The sequence below is a fragment of the Mesocricetus auratus genome, unplaced genomic scaffold (genome assembly GCF_017639785.1).
Source record: "Mesocricetus auratus isolate SY011 unplaced genomic scaffold, BCM_Maur_2.0 Super-Scaffold_100025, whole genome shotgun sequence".
Lineage (NCBI taxonomy): Eukaryota > Metazoa > Chordata > Mammalia > Rodentia > Cricetidae > Mesocricetus > Mesocricetus auratus.
The window spans coordinates 4,249,210-4,271,615 of NW_024429206.1; the positions used below are offsets into that span (position 1 = coordinate 4,249,210).

Genomic DNA, 22,406 nt, shown 5'->3' on the forward strand with positions numbered 1-22,406 from the left:
GCTTCCGTGAGACCCTCACTATAGTTCTCACAGAGGGTGTTATAAATGGAGGAACCTTCTATCTGGTTCAGTGATCTTTCCCTCCTGTCATGATGCCAGCTTCTCTTAGGCTTTTACCAAAGGCTGAGCCAAGGCCTTTAGCCTACAGAACCATGGACTAGCTTGTTTTATGAAGCACTTTGAGGTATCTTGTAGTCATGAAACTGGCCCAAACTGGCCCGAACCGACAATTTCACATGTGACCATCCAAAGCCAGGGTTTGGTCACCTGTTTCACATTCACTTGTGAGGCAAGAATGGTATCCCCTGTGCTTTTCCCACCGAAGGGTCCTCCAAGGTTGTGGGTTTGTCACACATATCATGACTCCACTGTCAAACATATTATGCCTCCATTGCCAAGGTTGCTACCCACAGCACCTCCCAGGCCTTTGCCTTGGGAATTGTCCCTAGGAGCCAGGGCACAAAAGTCAGTTAGCCGGTGGATCTCAGTTGGGCAGACAGGTCCTAGTAACCAGTAACTACTAGTAACCGGGCCATACCACTTCTATTCACACCTCTAGATCCCATGAGCTCTCACCTTGAGCTCCTGAACCTCCCGGAGTGCCTGAAGACGCTCTGCCCGCTCACTCTCCAGTGCCTGGCAGGCCACGTCACCTTTGAGGCGTTCATCAGCAAGCTCCGAGGTCAAGTCTGTGATCTGAGGAAGAGAAACCAGGAGGCAGCTGACTCTCTTCCCTGCTATACACAGCACACGGCACAGGACCATCCAAGGACAAACCACCACTGGGGAGAGGAGAGGCGATCCTGCTGCATAAACAAAAGGCTTGCGGCCTTGCAAATGCTCCATGGGACTGGGACAGTGACCTTTACAATCCAGAACATTCAGGGCCACACTGCTAACCACCTCCCACCCTGGGGATTGGCCTTGATCTTAAGCAGGGGCACCATGATGGCTCGCTTAGACAATTAGCGTGAAATTTAATTTGTGCTAATCAGCCTGAGCATGGGGAGCACAAAATTAATTTAATACATTAATTTTGAGTCTCATGGAACTCACAATCTGGAGCCCAAAGGACAGCCGCTTCTTCCAGCTACAGGAGACTACCTGATGCTCTGATGTGGTCAAGTCTACACAAACCTTCCCATTCCTCCTCCCCTCCTCCCCTTCCCCCTCCTTCTCCTTCCCCCTCCCTCCCTCTCTCCCTTCTTCTTCCATCCTTTGTCCTGCCTGGAAGCATAGGCAGAGGCTCTGTCTATGGAGAGGAGGAGGAAACCCCACACTCAGAACTATGAAAACCAATTTAAAGATGGGTGATCTGGCTTGCAAACTTCGCGGAGCTTTTACAGATGTCAGGAAATTGCTTTGACAGCCCTCCCCAGATCCACCATGTGCTGGAATCAGCAGAAATGTCCTTTCCGCTTAGGGACAATGGCTCCTGAGGACAAGCTGGACAGAAGGGAACAGGAATGGCTACCTGCTTTTATAGAGTCTAAAAGCAAGTGGTCCAAACTGGTGGCACCAGCTGGTTACCCTGGCAACCCAGAGACTGAGGCAGAAGAACCATGTGCTCAAGAACAACCTGAGTGAAACAGGAAGACATTGTCTGCAAAAGAGGGTGGGGTGGGCAGCTCAGTGGTGGAGTGCTCATGGAGCGTGTGCCAATCCCCAGTATTGAGGAAAAAGCATCTGGCACAGTGTGCAGCCCAGGTCAGATACTAAAAGCTGAACACAGCTGGGGTTATGGCTGTCATTATCTGTGGATCCTACAGGCATTATGTGCACACCTACTGTGTGTCAGCTTTATGTGAGGACACACGGGGGTAATTAGAGATGAGTAACTACTGGGGACGCATATCTTAGCCTTCCCCTGCCTTCAGGTCTGACTTTCAAAGATTCTCAAACCTGGGAAGAACCTGGGGGAGGTGAATGGAGAGAAGAGGGTTTTCTCAGATACAGCCATGCAGGGGGGCGTGGCTAGTGTTCTGCAGAGGGCAAGTGATTGACAGCAAGCAACTGTGTGTGTCTGCACGTGTGTATTAATCTCATCTCACAAATATATATATTATATATGTATATATAATGTCTCTGTTTCCCTCTGTCTCTGTGTGTGTATGGTATCTGTGTGTGTGTGTGTGTGTGTGCATGTGCGTGCGCACACACCCATTCACAGACACCTGTGTGGCAACAGAGAACAACCTTAGGTCTCTTTGTTGTTTTTCTCTGTTGGGTTTGCTGTGGATGCCAGGCTACCTGACTTGAGAACTCCTGGGCATTCTGGTGTCCTTGCCTGTCATCCTCCAGTGGGAATGCTGGGATTATAGATCCTGTGTTATACATCCAGTTCTTACATGGGTTCAGGGATTCAAACTCAGGTTGCATGCTTGGTGGCAAGAGCTTCTCCCCACTGAAACCGTCTCTCCGGGTCTTAATTCCCTTGTTTCAGCACAGTCAACAGACAGGACTTAAATGTCCCCAACACAAATCCACCATCAATGTCAACAATGTCGAGTGTGTGGTCACTGTGTTCTGGCCTATGTGTGTGTGCTGTGTGTGCGTTGACATGCCACACTCTTCCCCATCAACAAGAATGATTGGTCTAGGACTGGCACGTGGGTGCAGCCATGATCCTGTGACAGGTTAGCCCCCATCCTATAGGGAAGAATAAAATAAATTTATGGCCTCAAGTTGAGGCTGTGGGTGACAGAGGACTTGGGTGAGCAGTGTTGGGTGGACCCTTCTTCCTGAATGTACGCCAAGGCTGGTGAGTCACCTCCATGTGTCCTGCTCTTAGGACCCCTCTGCCTGTGTCCTGCCATTTCACACTCCATGAACTAGATCTTAGAAAAACCCCAGAGCTTAGGAAGAAAATTTTCCACCCAATATGTATCTCCAGGAGCTCCTGATCCTCACAGCAATGTCCCCTTAGATGAAAGTGACAGTGTCCCTGTGAACACAAGAGCTCCTCTCATGGGGCAGCCTCTCCCTGGCTCCCATGCCCGCTGCTTCACTGTAGATGGGCAGTTAGATCCCACTGCAGTAACTGTCCAGTAAGTCAGGCCACGATTCAAGCTGCTGCCCCGCCCGCTAAGACAAAGGGGTGGGGTGCAGCGGCACAGATGTGTTTGTGATGCCTGGTCATGATCAGGGTCATCTGGTCCCCAAATGGTAGGACAACAGAGCCACACAGAAAGCTGAGCATGCTCTCTGATCCATGGCCTTGTGACTCTGTGCGTCCTAAGGAGAAGGAATCCCTGCAATATCTGAGAACTTGCTTTATAAAAAGGAGGAGTTCTGGGACCACCCTAAGCCTGGATTTAACATTGCTAAGTTTGGGCTCTGTGCAGGTGTTTCAGAGTCACCCCAAGCCTGGGCTCAGTATCACTAAGTCTGGGGTCTGGTGGTGTCTGATCTATTAGGCTCTATAGGGCCCTGCCCCAGATTCCACAGTAAGACCCACTAGTCTGCCACGGGGTCATCTCAGAGCTGGTCAAAGAAGCAGGTGATGGTGGGGATGCCTCCTGAGTCAAACTTTCCACAGATGGGGCTGGGAGAGCGACAGCCTGGTGCCTTGCTGGCTCCTCAGGCAGGACACCCATGCAAACCAGTAATAGTTATTTTCCAGCAGGAAGATTAGCACCTTTCTTCAAATAAATCGTTACGTGGCGCCGGATGCCGCCACCGTCTCCAAACCTCACTGACAAGATGCACTTCTCTGGGATTGGAGATGAAAGAGGGGCACCGGCAGTGGGTATCAGATGTTGCTGATTAAAAACTTGGTCCCCACTGACTGTCACAGTCTCAGAAGGTGCTACACAGGGCACTGGGGCTGACGGGGGAGTTGCCAACCAGCGTTGAAATCTGCAGGCTACAATACTGACCTGCCAGGCAAGATGTGCCCACAGGAGCCATAGTGGCAGGAAAAGTTAAGGGGTGACCGGTGGCTTTCTGATTAGATCCAAGGTCCGCTCCCAGGGAACATACTGATACTGTAAATGGAAACCCATGGCTGGGGAGGACCAGAGTGTTGCTGGAGGCTTCTTGTCCCGCCAGGTCCCGTCGCCCTTCAGCACCCAATTAAACACATGGACGCTATATTAATTATTAAACTGTTGGCTGATAGCAAGGGTTTCTTATTGGCTAGCTCTTTCTTAATTATTAACCTGTTCCTATAAATCTATGTATTTCCACGTGGTCTTGGCTTACAGGAGAATGCCCGGACCTGTTACTCTTATCATGGCTACATGAGTCCTCTCGGTCTCTCTCTGCCTACCTTTCCCAGAATTATTCTTGTCTCCTAGTCCCACCTATCTTCCTGCCTCTACTAGCCAAACAGTGTTTTATTCATAAACCAATAAGAGAAACATGTATACAGAAGAATATCCCCCATCACCAGAGAGAAGGGACAGGAGAGGAAGGAACAATGTCCTTCATCTTGTGAGGCTTCCTGGACCATGCACTACTATGTCTTCATGGTCAACTGCACTATGAAATTGAGAGCCTCCTCTGTTTTTCAGTCTAGCATGGTACTACAAAAATGCTTCTACAGGACCAGTGAGATGACTCAGCAGGTAAGGATTCTTGCTACCAAGGCTAATGGTCTGAATTCAAACCCCAGAACCCACATGAGAGAAGAAGGGAGGCACCTCTCCTTGTCTTGTTGCAGGGGAGGGGGGAATTAGCATCTAACATAGTGGCATTGCGTGCTGCAGGGCACTGGCCACTTATCTATGTGACACCAGCTTGTTCGCCCACAGTAATATCAATTTGCATTCCAGAGATGTGGAGGCAGCCACACACCCTTGCCAACCCTCCCCTGCAGCCCTTCTCCATTCTGCCTGTCTGAACCCTGAAGTGGCTCTTAGCAAGGCATTGATTTGCATTTCCTGATTGCTACTTAGATTGGGCCTCTTCTTGGGAGTCTATTTGCACTCTTGAGCATGCAGATCCTTGAAATAAGACTCTCCCTGATGCCAGAACATCATGGAAGATGGGGGAGAAAGAATGTAAGAGTCAGGTGTGTGTGTGTGTGTGTGTGTGTGAGAAAGAGAGAGAGAGAGCCCATGCATGCGTATGTGTATGCGTGTGTGCACACGCGTGTGCAGGCATATTGTATGCGTGTGCATGTGTGCCTGTGTGTGAGCACACATGAATGTGTACATGTATGCATGTGTGTACGCACTCTGTACATGCATGCATTCATATGTGTATGCCTGTGTGTGTGTGTGTGTGTGTGAGCTCGTGCACATGCTGTAAAACACCATCTTCTGATTGCATTCATGAGCTCACAGCTTCTGTGCAACCTGCACAAGATCAATCCAGTCAATGTTCCAGAAGGGAGGAGTAGGGACTCATGCACACCCCCGCTGAGGCCCTATTGCTGGGAGGAAGAATCATTTTCTTTAGGGACATAGCTGTTGGTAAACTACATGTATTCCTGTAAGTGACCCCACCACACACAGAAATACACAGGCATGTGCACACACACACACACACACAGAGGCACAAACACACACACAAAGGCACATATACACACATGCACACACACAGGCACATTCAAACACATGCACACCTACACGCACACACCGGCACATACAAACACATACATACACACACACAGGCACACACACCCACACAAATGATGCTAATTAAATGTGGTAGACCACAAAGGAAGAACAAGAAAATAGGAGAGTACTTGATGGGAAGGAGTTCATAGGATTGGAAGAGGGTGAGCAGAGAGTATGATCAAAATAGATCATATGCATGTATGGGATTGTGAGAGATTACATTATCAGAATACATGTGTTTGGAGGCTTGAGAGACAGCTCAGTGATTAAAAGGACTTTCTGCTCTTCCAGAGGATCTGAGTTTGATTTCCCAACACCCATATCTGAAGACTCCCAACTGCCTGTAACTCACACGCCAGGAAATCCAGCACCCTCTTCTGGTCTCCTTGGGCACTGCACTCACATGTACCAATCCACACAGAGCTAATTTAAACATAAAAGTACATTTTAAGTAAAAAGTTTATCATCAACCTTGGCTACACCATTCAAGGCTGTATAAGATGCACCTCAGAAAAGAACAATTCAATAGAGAATATCTGGTCAGTAGAAATGTAAATAGTAGGCAGCAGGAAAGGAGATCTCACAGTGAGGCTGGGCTTCTCATTCATGTGTACTGCATGCTTCCTGTAATAGCCTTTAAATAAATCATCAATAATTTGCGGAAAGGCAAAAAGGAAGCAGCCAGCCTACCCTGGGAACCATCTGTCCATATTTTGGTCAGTGTTTATTTTCCCCAAGTGGAGGGTTTGTCTCCTGGTGGACTAAAACAGGTTCTCTGAATGGGACTCTACCCATAACATGTGGTGACATGTGTGACAGCTTTGACTCCATGTATTTATCGGTGTTTATTATGTCTTCACTTCACACTCTAATCAACAGCCTCCCCTTATTTTGGCATGGTGAGGTGTCCCTTTACCCAACACAGCTTTCTCATGTCATGGCTTATGTAGGGAGCTTTTTCCTCTTTGGGACAAAGTAGCATTGTCTGGTTGTGTGGGGTCAGGAAGATGCCAGTGTGCCAGGGCCTCACTTTCCTCCACCATAACCGTAAAATGGGTACCATAGCTGCCAGAGGATCGTGGTCTGTGGCACAAGGCCTCTCTCCCCTCAGCAGATGCTCAGGGAGTCCTGGTGGGTGGCGGATGGCCCCTCTCCCCTCAGCAGATGCTCAGGGAGTCCTGGTGGGGGGCGGATGGCCCCTCTCCCCCCAGAAGATGCTCGGGGCATCCTGGTGGGGGGCGGATGACCTACCTTGCTCTCCAGCAGGTCTGTGCTCTGTCTGAGCTCACTTCTCGACTTCTCTGACTTCTGCAGCTTCTGCCTCAGCAGTGTTAGCTCCTCCTGCAAGACAAACACCCATGTGGAAGCTGCCTAGGATGGGCCTTACGGTCCACTACTGCTAGGAGAAGTCTCAGGGGGTCAGGCTTCAGGGACAGGCAGCAACTTAATGAGCTCTTCAAGGGCTACAAGGATGTCCGTGCAGTCTGCATTTGCTGGAAGTATTTGAAGTCATCGTGTCATGTTAGTTGGGTTCATCACTCCACATACACGTCATGGCATCAAGACTCTACATCCCACCCCATAAAGTATTTTTTAATTACAAAGACTTTTTAAAAAAAGAGTGGCTGGCGGTGGAATGGTTATCAGTCAGCACACCTGTGCTGTCACCCAAATGTCACTTCTCCTTTACCATTTCCAAATATCAACATCTCTGCTCTTAGGAATCCTGGTCTTCATAGCCTAGTCTAGGGACTGAGTGCACAACTCCAGATGGGGACAATGCTCAACCTCAGACTGTGTGTGTGACTGTGCAGAAGGCATTCAGCACTTCATCTTCATAAGGGTCACCCTTCCCCCAGGGGCAGCTCTCCAAGCCTGTGATGCCATCATTGGAAGGAGTAGCGGGTGGCAGAATGATGTACCATCTGTGAGCATTGGGAAATACTATACTGCACTGAAGAATGAATTTGGGCTCCCTGAAATGCCCCTGTGGATATTCAGGATAGATTGGCAAGAGCATTGCACATGCTTCACGGGTTACACCTCACCCAAAGTGCCTGGGATCAAAGTGCCCAATTTCAGGCTCTTCCCAACTTGGGGACATTGGCATAGATTTTGTCAATGGTTATTTATAGGCGAAGGATGCATGGCCTACCTCATGTTTACTGTTTGTGCAAGAAATAAAAGACCCTTGTGCATAACTTGGTCATTTTTGTAACAAAATAAACATCAGAAAGTGCATACCAGAAGCTGTCCAAAATAACCGTCCACATGAGGGATGTGTGTATGTGAGTATGCATGCGTGTATGCATGTGTATGAGTGTGTGTGCATGTGCATGTGTGCGTGCATGTGTGGTGTGTGGTAGTGTGTATGTACATATGTGTATGTGGGGTGTGTGTGTGAATGTGCATGTGTGTAGTGTACATGTGTGTGGTGTGTGTGCATGTGTGTATGTGTGTTTGTGTGTATAGGCATGTGTGCATTGTATGTGTGAGTGTGCATGTGTGTGTATGCATGTGTGTGAGTCTGTGGTGTGTGCATGTGCATTGTGTGCGTGTGTGGTGTATGGGTATGCATACACATGTGTTTATGTGTAAGTATGTGTATATGTAAGTGTGAATGTGTATGTGTGAATGTATATGTGTGAATGTATATGTGTGTTTGTTTATGTGTGTATGTGTATATGTATGTGAGTGTGTATTGTTATATTTATGCATGTGTATTGTGTGTATGTGTTTATGTGTGTTTGTATATATGTGTATTGTGTATGTGTGTGTTTATGTGTGTTTGTATATATGTGTATTGTGTATGTGTGTGTTTATGTGTGTTTGTATATATGTGTATTGTGTATGTGTGTGTTTATGTGTGTTTGTATATATGTGTATTGTGTATGTGTGTGTTTATGTGTGTTTGTATATATGTGTATTGTGTATGTGTGTGTGTTTCTACGTGTGTATGGGTGTGCGTGCTCGTGTGTGTGTTGGGGATAGAGAGATGACAAGGGTTTCTCTGAGAGTTGCAAAGAGGTTGGAATGGCCCACGTGACCCAAGGGTGATTGGTACATTTGACCTGCACCGCAGAGAACAGTCATGTTTGGAGAACGCAGCTTCCATTGATGGAAGCCTCCAACCAACAGCATGGAGGACTGCTGAGTTGCCCATTGCTGCCCACAATGGCCCTGGGTGCTGGGTACAAGCTTTAAGGTGAGTGAGTGTCACCAGCCTGAGGCATGAACTTACCTCCTTAGCTTGAAGCTGCTCCACGCTAAGGGTGGGACTCAGTAGGGGCCGGAGAGATGCCAGAAGCCCCCACCATGGCCAGTCCTTGACCTCCAGGAACACAGCCAGATTTTTCTGGATGCACTGTGTGGCCAGCCTCCTGATCTGCAGAAGGAGAATGTGGGTGCATGAGAGTCTACCCACTTAGAAAAGAGGACAGGAGGACAGGCGGACAGAGGACAAAACAATGGAGGAAACAGGGCCACAGTCTCATGTCTATTCCAGGTCGTTTACAGCCCAGGCCAGCAGGGCGGTGGCCCACAGCTCAGTGAACTCTTCCACCTCCTCTAGGGCATCCCTCAGATGGGGTCTCATGGGGGTCGCACAGTCATGCATGTTCACCCCAGATCCACAACATCAAAATCTGCTGGTTGAGACAGCACAATACCTTCAGCTTCTTACATTCCTGGCGAGACAGAAAGCCCCTGCAAGCCGCTTGGAAGAGAACAATGTTCCGGGACACCAGCTTCTCTCGTTGCCTCTCCAGCCTGGAAACCACACCTGCCTTGAGGAAAACCTGGGGGTGCGGAGGGGAGGCACAGGTAAGGCCTCTGCCTAGCTGGGGGGGGGTGTCAGGGTGTGCCACACTGAACCATCTCTCTTCTCATGATGTAGCTGTGGCTTAATGAAATAGGAAGGATGGGAGTGGTCTGTCTTCCTGCAGCTCCTCCTCCTCCTGCCTCTAGCCCCTGTTTACCCAGCATGTTTCAGACATCGGTAGTAGGATGGATGCCACACTAGGGCTTTTATAAAGGCAGATTCTGGGACTGAGACGTGGCTCTGTTGGCAGAGAGCTTGCCTAGCAAGAAGGAAGTCCTGGAATCCATCCATATGTCATGAGACTATATGTGGACATCCCAGTACTTGGGTGGTGGAAACAGGAAGATCAGAAGTTCAAAGTCATCTTTGGCTAGTGGTGAGTTCAAAGCCAGCCTGGGCTACATGAGACACTGTTTCAAAACGAAAACAAACAAGCAATGACAAGAATACAAAGACAAAAGGAAGAAAAGGCCCTGCTGGACCACTGCCTGGATTCCACCCTGATTCTGGTGAAAAGTACCTTGGTTTGACAGTCACTACCAGCGCAGATGTGCTTAAAGTCCTCTGGGACAAGTTCACCCCTGGATGGTAGTAAACTCGAGTTGTGAGGCCTGGTCCCAGGCTCTCCTGAGCCCATGTACTTGGGCCAGCCCCCAAATGTTCATTTTTTGATCATTGACAAAACTACCTGAGAGATGGTGCTTAGAAACACCAAATTCGGCAGGGAAGGAGGGACAGAGGCTGTGGGAAGGGGCATCACCCTCCTGGCTTGTGCGCCCTTCCCCTGAGCTGCTCGGCTCCTGCCAGAATCCACACCTGCCAGGCTGCAGAGCATCAATAATGGATGAAGATGTTGGCGGTGCTGGAATCAACACTGCAGCACCCCATGGGGCGGTCCATGAACAGACTGCGGAGGATGGGATGCAAAGACTCAGAAGCCCAGGGATGTCTATCAGTAGAAGTCAAAAGGCAGCAGGTTCTGGGTTTGGGTTAAAGGGATTTATGAGACCTGAGGCTCTGCAGGCAGGGTGTGTTCAGTATACCCTTGGTCCTCCTTCCTGCATGCCAAGGAAAGATGTCTTAGTGATGCATTGACCCGACCCTGTGCATTTGCCAGAAGGACCCAAAGGTGTCATCTTCTCTTATGCCACTGTATAGCCCTGAGTTGGTGACATTGCCAACTAAAATACTGTTTACTGAGTGCTTAGAACAGACTAGAACTTGATAGGCAGGATCGTAGAGGCTTGCTATACTGATTCTCATTTCTGTTTTTGTTTGGTTTGGTTTGGTTTTTCCAGACAGAGTTTCTCTGTATTGCTTTGGAGCCTGTCCTGGAACTCACTCTGTAGACTGCACCAGGCTGGCTTCAAACTCACAGAGATCCACCTGCCTCTGCCTCCTGAGTGCTGGGATTAAAGGCATGCTCCATCACTGCCTGGTGATTTTCCCATTTTATGGAGGGAGAAACAAAGGCCTCCTCCACTCGAGGCTTTACCAGTGTGTGCCACCACACCCAGCTTCTTACACAGGGTTCTGGGATGGGACTTGGAGGTAAACACTTTAATGGCCGAGCTGTCTCCCCAGACCCCAGGGCATACACTTTTCAAAGCCCTTTGCTCTGTGTCCCATGTTGAAGCTCCAAATTGCCCCACTGTGGAAATCAGTAACCCAATTAATTCAATAGCTGGTGGCCCAGAAAACTGAGACTCGAACCCAGGACCTGGGTTCACACATCAGATGTTTGAATTCCAAAGGGAATTTTAATCTAACTGGAGCAAAGGTCCTGGCAAGCTCTCCACCCATTCTCAGTAAGGGGCCAATGAGATCATAAGCCCACAGGAAGGTGAGAATGAGCGCCTCTGAGGGGCCAACTGTTTCATGGGTCAGAGACTACTTGCTGTGACCCAAGGCCACCAGGAGGATCATCCTCACAGCATTAGAGACACCAGCCATTCCTGGCCCTCAGATTGCTCAATAATGACTGTATTAATTTCACAAGCTGGTGAGTCCCAAAAGCCACCATTAAAAAAAATCAATGATCAAAACGATGGCAGCGTATTTCACATATTACAGTCGGTGGCGGGCGCTGCCCAATCCAATATTGATTAAGTATGAGGCTTTCATTTGAAAGATAATTGGAAAGGACTGTGCACAGGGCGGGAGCAAGTCCACAGGCCCTTGGCTCTGCGGAGGCTAGAGTCTTGATCTGTGTCTTTATTTTTCCCCTTCCCTTTTTGAGAACATATTACCGGGCAGTCTGTCTACATGTGGAGTCACACTTGGTCAAAACTGTCAGGGCCGGCAGCACATGCCTTGATAAGGGGCCAGGGGCTGGGAAAATCACAAGGAGAAACCTAAATGATTCCCTTCTTGCAGGCTCAGCTGCTTGTGGGACCTGAGCAGAGAGGGACACCCTGCATCCCTCTTCCCAGGAATGCACCACACCAGGGCTCCCTGTTATTCTCGACTTAAAACCGCAAAAGCTTTTCAAAAGGTCTTGTTGCCGGGCGGTGGTGGCGCACGCCTTTAATCCCAGCACTCGGGAGGCAGAGGCAGGCGGATCTCTGTGAGTTCGAGGCCGGGCTGGACCGATAGCCTCCAAAACAATACAGAGAAACCCTGTCTCATAAAAACAAAAAAACAAACAAACAAACAAAAAAGGTCTTGTTGGGGATGGTTCCTGTGTACACGCTAGTGCCTCTCCTCGGGGTCATTTCACAGATTAGAGGATATTTTTAATATGTATTTGTGTTCACCTGTGTGAGTGTATGTGCACCACGCACATACAGGTGATAGTGGAGGCCAGAACAGGGCGTTGGGTCCCCTGGAACTGGAGTTGCAGGCAGCTGGCGAGCCACCATGTGGGTGCTGGGAACCTAACCCAGGTTCTCTGCAAGAGCAGCTCTTAACCACTAAGCTATCTCTCCAGCTCTGAGGGTTTTAAGTATTTAAATGTGACTTTCTCTGATAAATATATTTACCCCACTGGTAGATGTGTAAGGAACAGCAGTTTGGCCTAGGCAGTTGCTAAATGACCCAGGCAGGAAGCAGAGAGCAGGCTCCATGCTACAGATGTGGTAACTGAGACACTTGCCCGTTGGGAAGCTTCGAGCCTGGGCAGCGTCAGGGCAGCTGCTTCTCACTCTCCAACTGGATTTTTCTGTGGCTTCCCCCTATCAGTTCTAGGTTCTACAATGGCAAAATTTTGTACCTATCCCAAGAAACCCAGACTGGTGCTGAGCCTGGCTTCTCAGAGGTCACCTTGTCTCCATCACTCCTGGCAAATAACGAGTATTATGCCGTGACAATTACGTGTCGTTAGAGGAGGTTTAGGCTTCTCTGCTGCCAGCTCCTGCCACTGCAAAACCACACACAGTATCTTCTGTTCTCTCCCTTACTCTGCAGTGGCTGCTGGGGCTGTGGGGACCAATTTCTGTATTCATGAAATAACTGGGTAATTATCTAGCCCAGTGGTTCTCAGACTCCAGCATGCATCAAAGTCGCCCAGAGAGCCCGTGACAACAGCCACTAGGCTCTACCCTGCAGTTTCTGCTCCAGTAGGTCCTGGTGGAGTCTGAGGATTTGGGGTTTGTGCAAGCTCTTGGGCAATGTTCCTGTGGGTGGACTAGAGGGATAAAGTGGGTGGAGCTGGGGAACAATCCTTACCCCCACCCTGAGACAAAACTACCGGATCTGTGTGTGAACACACTGTCCACTTGCACCTATGAGCAGTGGGACCTGAGCCTGTGGGGAGGACCTTGGAACTCAGGAGCCTTCACTCCCTGTGGGGTCTCTACAAATAAGCGAGTTGCCCTGAGCACAGTCTGCTCATCTGGGAGGAAAAGACAAAACATGGAGCCATCTGGAAGTCTGTGGCTTGTGCTGAGAGTCCAGCTACCGGCTGGTGTATTCTTACTGTCAAGAGACAGCGGCAAAGGACCATGGGGGGCAATCCGGTCGCGCTCACAGTAAGGCCAGAGTGAGATGTTAGTGAGCAGTGGGCAGTGGGATGGCTGAGAACTCGCCAAGGAGAAGACATCTGTAAGAAGGTTCCATGACCACGGTGTCTACAGGGAGAGCAGAGTCCTTCCCCGGGGCCTCATGCACACCTGAAGTTGGGGGTCTGATCACTCAGGTTAGCCGGCTGTACTTAACCTGTGAGGAGCCGCACCTTGCCAATCTGGGATCTGAGTTTGTCTCTGGTGTCCTGCCCACCACTGGCCTGGCTCTTGAGCTTGAAAACCTGTGCCCACTCCCCAGGCAGCTTCCAGAGCTGGTAACGAGTATGCCACAGAAACAAAAGACTGAAGGCTCTGGGGTCAAAGAATTTGGGAACCCTAAAACACCATGCTTCCTTTCTTGAAAATACAGCACAGGGGTATTCTGGGGAAGCACAGAGATGTCTGTAAACATCTCAGCAGATGGGGAAGAGCTTTGAACTACAACCCCCTTTGCTATCTCTGCTCAGGTCATCCCATACCCTTCTGAGACTATTTCCTCCGCCTCCATCCACTGACTGCAGTGGACTTCCGAGGACTAGGGCTGTGTGAGAGCCACTTGCAAAGGAGATTGTAAGAGATCACGTCTGTAGAAGCGTGTTTCCTTCTGATACAGGGTAGACATGCAGTTCGACCATGAGGAAAACCACATGCAACTTGACAGTTGTCTCCTGACGGCCAGAGTACCTTTGTTGTTAGGGGTCCTGGATATTTAACGGTCAGGCATCAGTCCACACCGTGTCAGCCCACACAAGCACTAGAGGGTCTGTGTTGCCGTTTGAATGTGAAACACCCCTTACAGGCTAATGTGTTCCAACATCTGGTCCCACCAGCTATTTGGGAGAGCTGTAGAACCTTTAGGGGGTGGAGCCTTGATGAAGGAAATACATTCCTGAGGTTTCTTACAAGCAGACTGCACTTCCTGTCTTCTCTCAACTTTCTGACTGCCCATGCAATGTGACCATTCAGCCACCTGTTCTGGTCACCACCCCTCCCCTGTCGGTGGACAACATGCCTTGGAACTATAAACCAGAAGAAATCCTTTTCCCATTAAAATTGCTTTGGCCAGGTAGTATGTCAAAGCCTGACATCATTAGAACATGGCTTGCGCAACAATGTTGACACCCTTCCCACTTGTAGATTGTAGGGATTGTGAAAAGAAATACCCATAAGGAAGATTTGGGAACCAAGGGGTCCTCCTCCTTCATGAATATGCCACCTACTTCATACATATTTATAAGCACTGCTTTAGAACCCAAAACCCACTGGAGGGGCTCCCCACTGGGGGAAGCCCATTCTACTCTCTCTCTCTCTCTCTCTCATATGCTTTCTTTGTTCTGCTAAATAAACTTCTGCACAAACAAGTAGTCTCCTGCCTGAGCTCTCTCCTTCAAGAACAATTTCCAGCTGTAAGCAGGTCCTTGTGGAACCCAGAAATCACTTTAAGAAGGCCCAGACTTCAGCTCTCCCAGACTCTTGAGGCTCCTGAGCCGGTGGACTCTAAGAATGACATTTCTAGTGTCATTTCCACCCATGTGAAACTATGTCATCTTGATTTTGTAAGGACAGGGTCAGGATTTATTTGTACCCTGTAGTCGAGAAAAGAGAGACCCACGGTGATAAAGGGCCATTGGGTGAGGCAGGAACTGGGGACTGAGTTCCTATAAACGAGGAAGGGTGTCCCCAGCAAGGTGTTTACTCACTTGGCTGTGACCCACGGCCACCGCTTTCTTCTCCAGATCCAGCGTCTGCAAGAGTTCCTCCACCACCTGCGGCCGGGGGTGAGAAGAGAGAAGTTTACAGAGAGCATGGAGCAAAAAGACCCAAACTGAAGGCCAGGCTCATTGCATAGCCAGATGCAGGAGGGAGGAGCAAGCGGAGCCCCAACTCAGAGGGACCAGTGCAGCAGAGAAGCTTGCCCTGGACCCCTGCCACACGCTGCACACTCCACTGGAACCTCCAGGAGGCCCCAGCGTTTCATCCCCACACCACACCCATTCCACGGAAGACATCTAAGACTCGAGGTGAAATGATGTGGGCAGCTGCTGCCAAGAATAGCATATCTGCATCTGCGACAAGGTGGCCGTTAACTGTGACTATCTGACCTGACCTCAGTCACACGGGAGGAGCCTGTGTTTGTCATCTCCTCGTCCCTGCATGGCATTAAGATACTTCTCCATGAATACAGTGAGGACTCGGTGAATGTGGGGAAGGGATGAGAGAAGTGGGGGAGGGAGTGATGGAGGCCCACATCACAAAGACCCAGACAGAGGTCAAAGGTCATGGTTCCCTGCAGGCAAAGTTAACTTCCTCAGAGAGTTTGGAGGAGGCAGAGACGAATTCCTGTGGAATCTTCCTTTTGTCAAATAGTCACAGAAAGCGCAGAACGCCCTGCTGGACTCTGTCCCCCCAGACTGTCCCCTCCAAATATGACCACCCACTCTGCCACCCCTATGTGCGTTCCCAACATAGACAGTCTGAAAGGCTGTTCTCAGGATGAACTACCCTGAGAAACTGCAACACTCGGAAAGAACTGGAAGGGTGGGGAGCGCAGCAATTGAGCAAAACAGCTGCCAGCTTACAGGCCAAGGGCACCATGGGATACTTCCCGAGATACCCCTAAAATTGCTTCTTTAAAACTCTAGTCCCAAACTGTAATCGGCCTCCTCTCCTGACACCCTGGAAGAGCCTCCTATCACACCCCCTCCAAGTTTGAGTGGTTTCATTTGCTACATTTTAGCCAAAAAAAAAAAATGCTCCAAGGGAGTTGTAGGCAGCAGCCAAGACACATAAAGCCAATATACCCAAATATAACATCTCTTCTCTCTGCACAAGAAGAAAAGCATGGTAAAAATTGGCTGAAAGTAAGACGGATGGGGAAAACGGGATCCCAGCTACAGACATTTTTCTGTCTCTTTTAGAGGCAACGGCTAGCGCATGTGCTTGGAGAAAGAGTGTGTGGATCTGGGGCTAACACCAGCACTTTGAGGGGCTGAGGCAGGAGGATTGTGAGCCTGAGACTAGTGTGGGCTACCTAGAAACACGCTGACTCAAACAACAAGACCTGGAGCTGTGGCCACCTGGGACCAGATCTGACTTTGAGCAGCCATGAAAACATCTCAGGCCAGCACTTTCAGACGACTCTTGAAAAGATAGAGGAGGGAATCTCAGCTGTTCGTGTGACCTCGCATACCATGTGATCCACAGATATCACACCAGGGGAGTTGGGCACCAAACCACACCCGCAGCTTCCATTTGTGCACAACCCTGGGAGAGGTTCTAACAAGTGCTAACCCTCCTGTTCCCAGATGCAATATAGACATCGTCTAACCATGCATTCAGACACAGTAGGAATGGAGGAATCTTCTCTAGTTCCTGATTTTCCTAAAATCCTTCAGAAGTGGACAAGAATGCCAGCCCTGGGGGAAAACTAAAACCCTTCTACTTTGGAGAGAGACCTGTGAGAGTGTTCTGGTCCAACTGATGGAGAGCAAGTGAGTGGTGTATCTCTGACCCCCTTTCTGGCCTGTGAAAAATGATAATAACCATGTCTAGACCTTAAAGCCCCTGGGGAAACTTCAATTGATCGAATAGCAAAAGGAATTTGTAAATGACTTTGCATTTAATTATTTAATTGCTGTTTGTGTTGTCTTCATTAATATTAATATGTGATTGAGCCATATGGAAATGCTCTTTGTTTAGGCCAGATATCAATTATTTAATTTAGTTCAACACAATGCAATCATTGTCCAACAGCCTATTTAAAAAAAAAGATGTGGCAGAGATCCAGTTTGCTGTGTGGAATGGCTTCTTTGTCACAAGAGCTCTTTCACTAACACCCGAGGCTCAAAACTCAGTGTGGAATGCTGGTCTGTGAGTAAAATATTGGCCACTTTACTCTGAAGAGACACAATTTGGTCAGGTGTAGTAGCACACGCCTTTAATCCCAGCACCCATGAGGCAAAGGAAGGTGGATCTCTGTGACTTCCAGGCCAGCTTGGTCTACACAGAGAGTTCCAGGAATTCTGGTCTACATACTGAGTTCCAGACAGCCGTGACTGCATAGAGAGATCCTGCCTCAAAAGAAAGAAATTGTATTCAGCCTGCCTTTTGATTCCAACTACTGTTCCAATGGTCTGCACACAATTTGTACCCAGGCCTTTGCAATAAATAATATATTTTTCTCCTTTGCCAAGGAAACAACTGAGGCCCGGTGCAATGGGAAGGGACATGGTCCAGTAACGGATGCTGTAGGATCCAGGAACCTGACTCATGAAATTCCCTCTGATGCTGGCACCCAGCCCAGATCCTCCATTCACTGGCTGTATGACCTTGAACAAGCTACTCCTGCGCTGGTCCTCAGGATGTGGGGTCATACACCTGTCTTAAGGAAAGAGACTTACAGAGGTTGTAGGAGTGGCATGCAAGAGAGAGGTTCCCAAAATGGTGGGGCAAGGAGCTTTTTCTGCACAACCATCATGACAACAGCTACAATTGCATAAAGGAACAAATTCAGCACTCAGCAGACTGAACAAAGAGATTCAACAAAACAAGGTTCCAGGAAGCCTGCTGAAGGCTAGGTTGGAGCAGTGGGAGCTGGCAGCCCTCGTGACTGGGGTTCTTTCATTCCAGCTCCCTGCACCCCAAACATCTCTAACTGTGCAGTGGGGCCACCAGGCGAGTCACGCCGAGAAAGCAGCAGATTCTCAGCTAGAAAGGGCTCGTGTACACAAGGCAAGAAATAGCGAATCTAGGCCAGGTCAGCAGCCGCAGTTAGGGTCAGTTGCAGCTGAGACGGCTGCTCTGACAGAAGCAAGCAGTATAACCAGGAACCTCACAAGTTGTAGAAAACGAAGCAGCCAGTGGGCTTAAGAAGTGCCTTTATAGTTCCGACTCGATGCTACAGACATGAACAAGAGCCATGGGCATGGGCGTAGGAAGACAAAGGACAGACAGAGCTACAGACCTGGAGCACAGTACTGATGCCCCAGATGCAGACAGCTCTCCGATTGCACCCCGACTCGTCAGTAAGAGAGAAACATGCAGGGAATAGCCTCTGCAGACCCCAAAGATGGACACAGATGTGGCTCTCACTGGGAAGGATCCAGGCCTTACAATAAAACCATGGACGTTAACAAACACTAGTCAGGACAAGTCACCATGTGGTTAAGAAAAGACCCGTGCCTAAAGTCATTATCTAAGACACACAGTTTTCAATAGAGAGAAACATACACACACACACACATACACACACACACACACACACACACACACACACACTATCCCAGAAAATATGTCTCCTATTGGGGAAAGGGGGGTGTAGCCAGTAGAATAAACCCCTGGGTTCAGAATGTGGACTTAGCATTCAGATTTCCAAGTATTCACAGTAGATTTGTTCAAAGACTTGAAAAAAGTTCCACTTAATGAGTTAAAAAGACAGAACAGGCTGTAGGTGTCTGTGGCAGACTCCCTGCTGAGCATGTTCAGGGTCCTGGGTTTGATCCCTAATACCAAAAGAAAAGGAAATTTCACAGTGAGCATTAGATGTAAAGTATCATTAAAGAGATGTACAGATATAAAGGACTAAAAACTGCATATGGAAATTCTTCATTTTCAAAAAAAAATCAAACAGCTAAAATGACAACTTGACCATGGGGCTCAACAGCAGACCCAGGCTGGCAGATGAGCTGGTGAGTTGGGAGTGACACCAAAGGGACTTACTCAATTTGAAGAACAGAGAAAGGTGGGAATAAAGAAAAATGAGTCACACCTGGCAACAGAACCAAACCCTGACGGGGGATATCCTGTATGCTGTGAGTATATGTTTCTCTTATTGGTTGATGAATAAATGCTGATTGGCCAGTGGCCAGGGAGGAAGTATAGGTGGGGCTACCAGATTAGGAGAATGCTGGGAGGAGCAGGAGACAGACGGGGGCCGGGTGAAGGAGACACCATGTAGCTACTGGGAATAGAACGACACTGGGAATTCTCCATTAGCCAAGACCATGTGGAAATACTTAGATTATTATAAATGGATTAATAATTAGGAGAGAGCTAGCCAATAAGAAGCCTGAGCATCAGCCAAACAGTTTATAATTAATAAATGCCTCTGTGTGTTTATTTGGGACTAAATGACTGTGGGACCAGGCAGAACAGAAACTTCCATCTTCAAAGTCCTGTATCTGCATGGTGGAACCTCAGAAGAAGAGAAGAAAAGTAGAAAAAATGGGACACTGGCCCAGGGCTTCAAACTTTACTACTTCCAAAATATAAAAGCCACCTAGAGAACCCAGGAGGTCAGTGAGTTACAAATAAGATGATGAATGAAGAAGGGCAGAGAACATGACCAAGGGGAAAACAAGATAAACTATCAAGGAGTCTTGGAAATGCAAGAAGGAAGAGATAAGTCAAACAGTGACTGGCTAGTGTGACACAACCAGAGTCACTTGGGAAGGAGGAACCTCAGTGGAAGGATTCCCTAGGTCACACCAGCCTGTGGCCATGTCTGTGGGTGTCCCCTTTGATTATTCATTTATTTAAGAGGGCTCAACCCACTATGGGTAACACCATTCCCTAGAAAGGTGGTCTTGGGCTGTATAAGAAAGCACGAGCATGCACACACAGAAAAGATAGAGACAGACACAGAGACCAAGAGACAGAGAGAGAGATAAAGAAGGAGACAGAGACAGAGATAGAGAAAGAGAGAGACAGAGACCAAGAGACAAAGAGAGATAGAGAAGGAGAAAGAGATAGAGAAAGAGAGACAGAGACAGACACAGAAACCAAAAGACAGACAGAGAGAAAGAGAGAGAGAGAGAGAGAGAGAGAGAGAGAGAGAGAGAGCGAGTGCCGGCAAGCAGCGTCCCACCATGATTTCTGCTGTAAGTTCCTGCTTTAGTTCTCACCCTTGCCTGCCTTGTGATGGACAATGACCCAGAAGCCAAAATAAGCCCTTTGCTCTTCTAAGTTGCATTTGTTCACTGTGTTTGTCACAGCTATTGAAAGAAAACTAGACCAGTACTGTCCACAAAGCCATAGGATTACATAGTAAACATGCCAGAATGGAAAAGACTCTGTCTTTTCCTGTCAATCAAGGCCTCTACACCATACAGAGTTGTGCTCCCTGTCCTCCCAAAACAAAGATGACTCAAAACCCTGCCCAGGCACACATAGGCTAGGAAGTCACCACTACTAGGTCTTGCATCTGTATTACAGGCTTAAAGAAATATTAGCTCAAGTCTTTAAACACTCAAGAATGGTAGAAAGCATAAACATGAAAGAACGAGGAAATAGCATAAAGCTCTGTGTGGAGGTGCACACCTCTAATCCTAGCACTCAGGAGACAGAAGCAAGTGGATCTCTGTAATCTGAGGTCAACCTGGTCTACAGAGTGAGTTCCATGACAGTTGGGGCTACATGGTGAGACCCTGTCTCACAAAAGAGAAAATATTATAAAAAACATTTTAATGAATTTAAAATATATAAGACTAAGTGAAAGAAAAATGTAAAATTGTATTAGTGAGTTTATAATTTGTACTTGTAACAACAGCACAGAGGATCAGGGGGAAGCAGATCTGTGAAAAAATGCTCTTTTCTCTCACCAGAACTAGGCTAATATTAATATGTAGGAAACCTGATGAATGAAGATACACTCTATCATCTCTGGAGCTTTGCCAGGTTCCTCAGATGGTCCATGAGAAGAGCAACCAAGCCAATACATAGTAAATTATATGGCTGCTTGCAAGGGATTCAGACCAGAACCCCACAGAAAAGGCAAAAATGAGACAAAGCAACAGCCTTCAAATAGCAAACATAAAGGAGATGACATCGGCGCTGACACAAACAAAACTGGACTTAAGCCAAAGCCATTGCCACAAACAGCTAGGGAAGTGTCCAGTGATGGAAGGGTTAACCCTCCAGCCAGACAGGCAAATTATCTCAGCACCTAACCAGAAAGCCCCAAGACATGAGAAGCAGAAAATGGATAGAATCAAAGAAAAGCAAGACAGCTCAACACTAGTGGCCAGGGGCATTAACACCTACCTGTCTCTTAATAATTGATAGATCAATTAGATATAAAAATTTTGCCCCAGAGTTTTTATCAAGAGCTTCCTGTGTCCAGGATGTCAGGGAAGGGTGTAGCCAGGAAGAATATGGATTGGAGTCTCACATGGGAGAATAGCTCAGGGCTGTGCTGGACACTGCTCTGAGCTCGTCTTAATTCAGACAGCTACCAGGTAATAGGCTTCAATTCTCAGAATGCTGTGGAAGAAGGAGCAGTTTGAAGCCAAAGCCTCCATCTCTAAAGCTCACCCATCTTGAACTCATGAGTCCCTCCCTCGTACATTGACCATATCATGGTTGAAGGCAGACGGTTTTATTTAACCCACAGGGTGTCAACTTAGCAGCATGTGTGCAAAGAGACCCACCAACGAACACCCCACACGCATGATGGAACTGGATCATATGTTGGAGAAAAAGAGTGATTAGAAGAGCTACCCAGAGGCCATAACCCAGCAAACAACAGAGAATGCTGATGAAATTAATCTCCAGAGACCTGAGCTCAGCAGGATGAGGGCAACAAGTTCAGCACACTGAGTGTGGACAGTTCCCTCTGGGTTCAAGTTCAGCACGCTGAGTGTGGACAGCTCCCTCTGGGTTCAAGTTCAGCATGCTAAGTGCGGTCAGCTCCCTCTGGGTTCAAGTTCAGCACGCTGAGTGTGGACAGCTCCCTCTGGGGTAAGGGTAGGACAAAATAACTGAATTCAGGTGGCTATTGAGCAAGCAGCCTCAAGCCCCTGCTGTCAGGCACGTGACCACTTTCACCACCACCTCTCCCTTTGCCATGATGGTCTGTACCCAGAGTTTCCTCCCTTTGACTGTTTCTCTTCGGGTCCTCACAGTAAGGAAAGTGGTACAACTGTAGTCACCTCCACGTTTCTAATTAGTCAAATTTAGATGCATGTGTCTGTGTGTCCTAATGAGTGCATGTACACCAGGTACAGACAGGTGCCGTCTGAAGGC

General features: G+C 48.3%; 1 protein-coding gene across 1 annotated transcript in view; it reads right to left on the reverse strand.

Annotated features, from left to right (window-relative positions):
* Myo18b (myosin XVIIIB) overlaps positions 1 to 22,406 on the reverse strand; it is a 172,443-nt gene that overhangs the window by 105,542 nt on the left and 44,495 nt on the right. The window contains exons 21-25 of the mRNA XM_021232330.1: positions 15,086 to 15,151; positions 9,233 to 9,361; positions 8,806 to 8,949; positions 6,816 to 6,905; positions 577 to 696 (exon numbers count right to left, since the gene is read on the reverse strand). Of these exons, the coding sequence (XP_021087989.1) occupies positions 577 to 696; positions 6,816 to 6,905; positions 8,806 to 8,949; positions 9,233 to 9,361; positions 15,086 to 15,151 (549 nt within the window). The remainder of the gene's footprint in view (positions 1 to 576; positions 697 to 6,815; positions 6,906 to 8,805; positions 8,950 to 9,232; positions 9,362 to 15,085; positions 15,152 to 22,406) is intronic.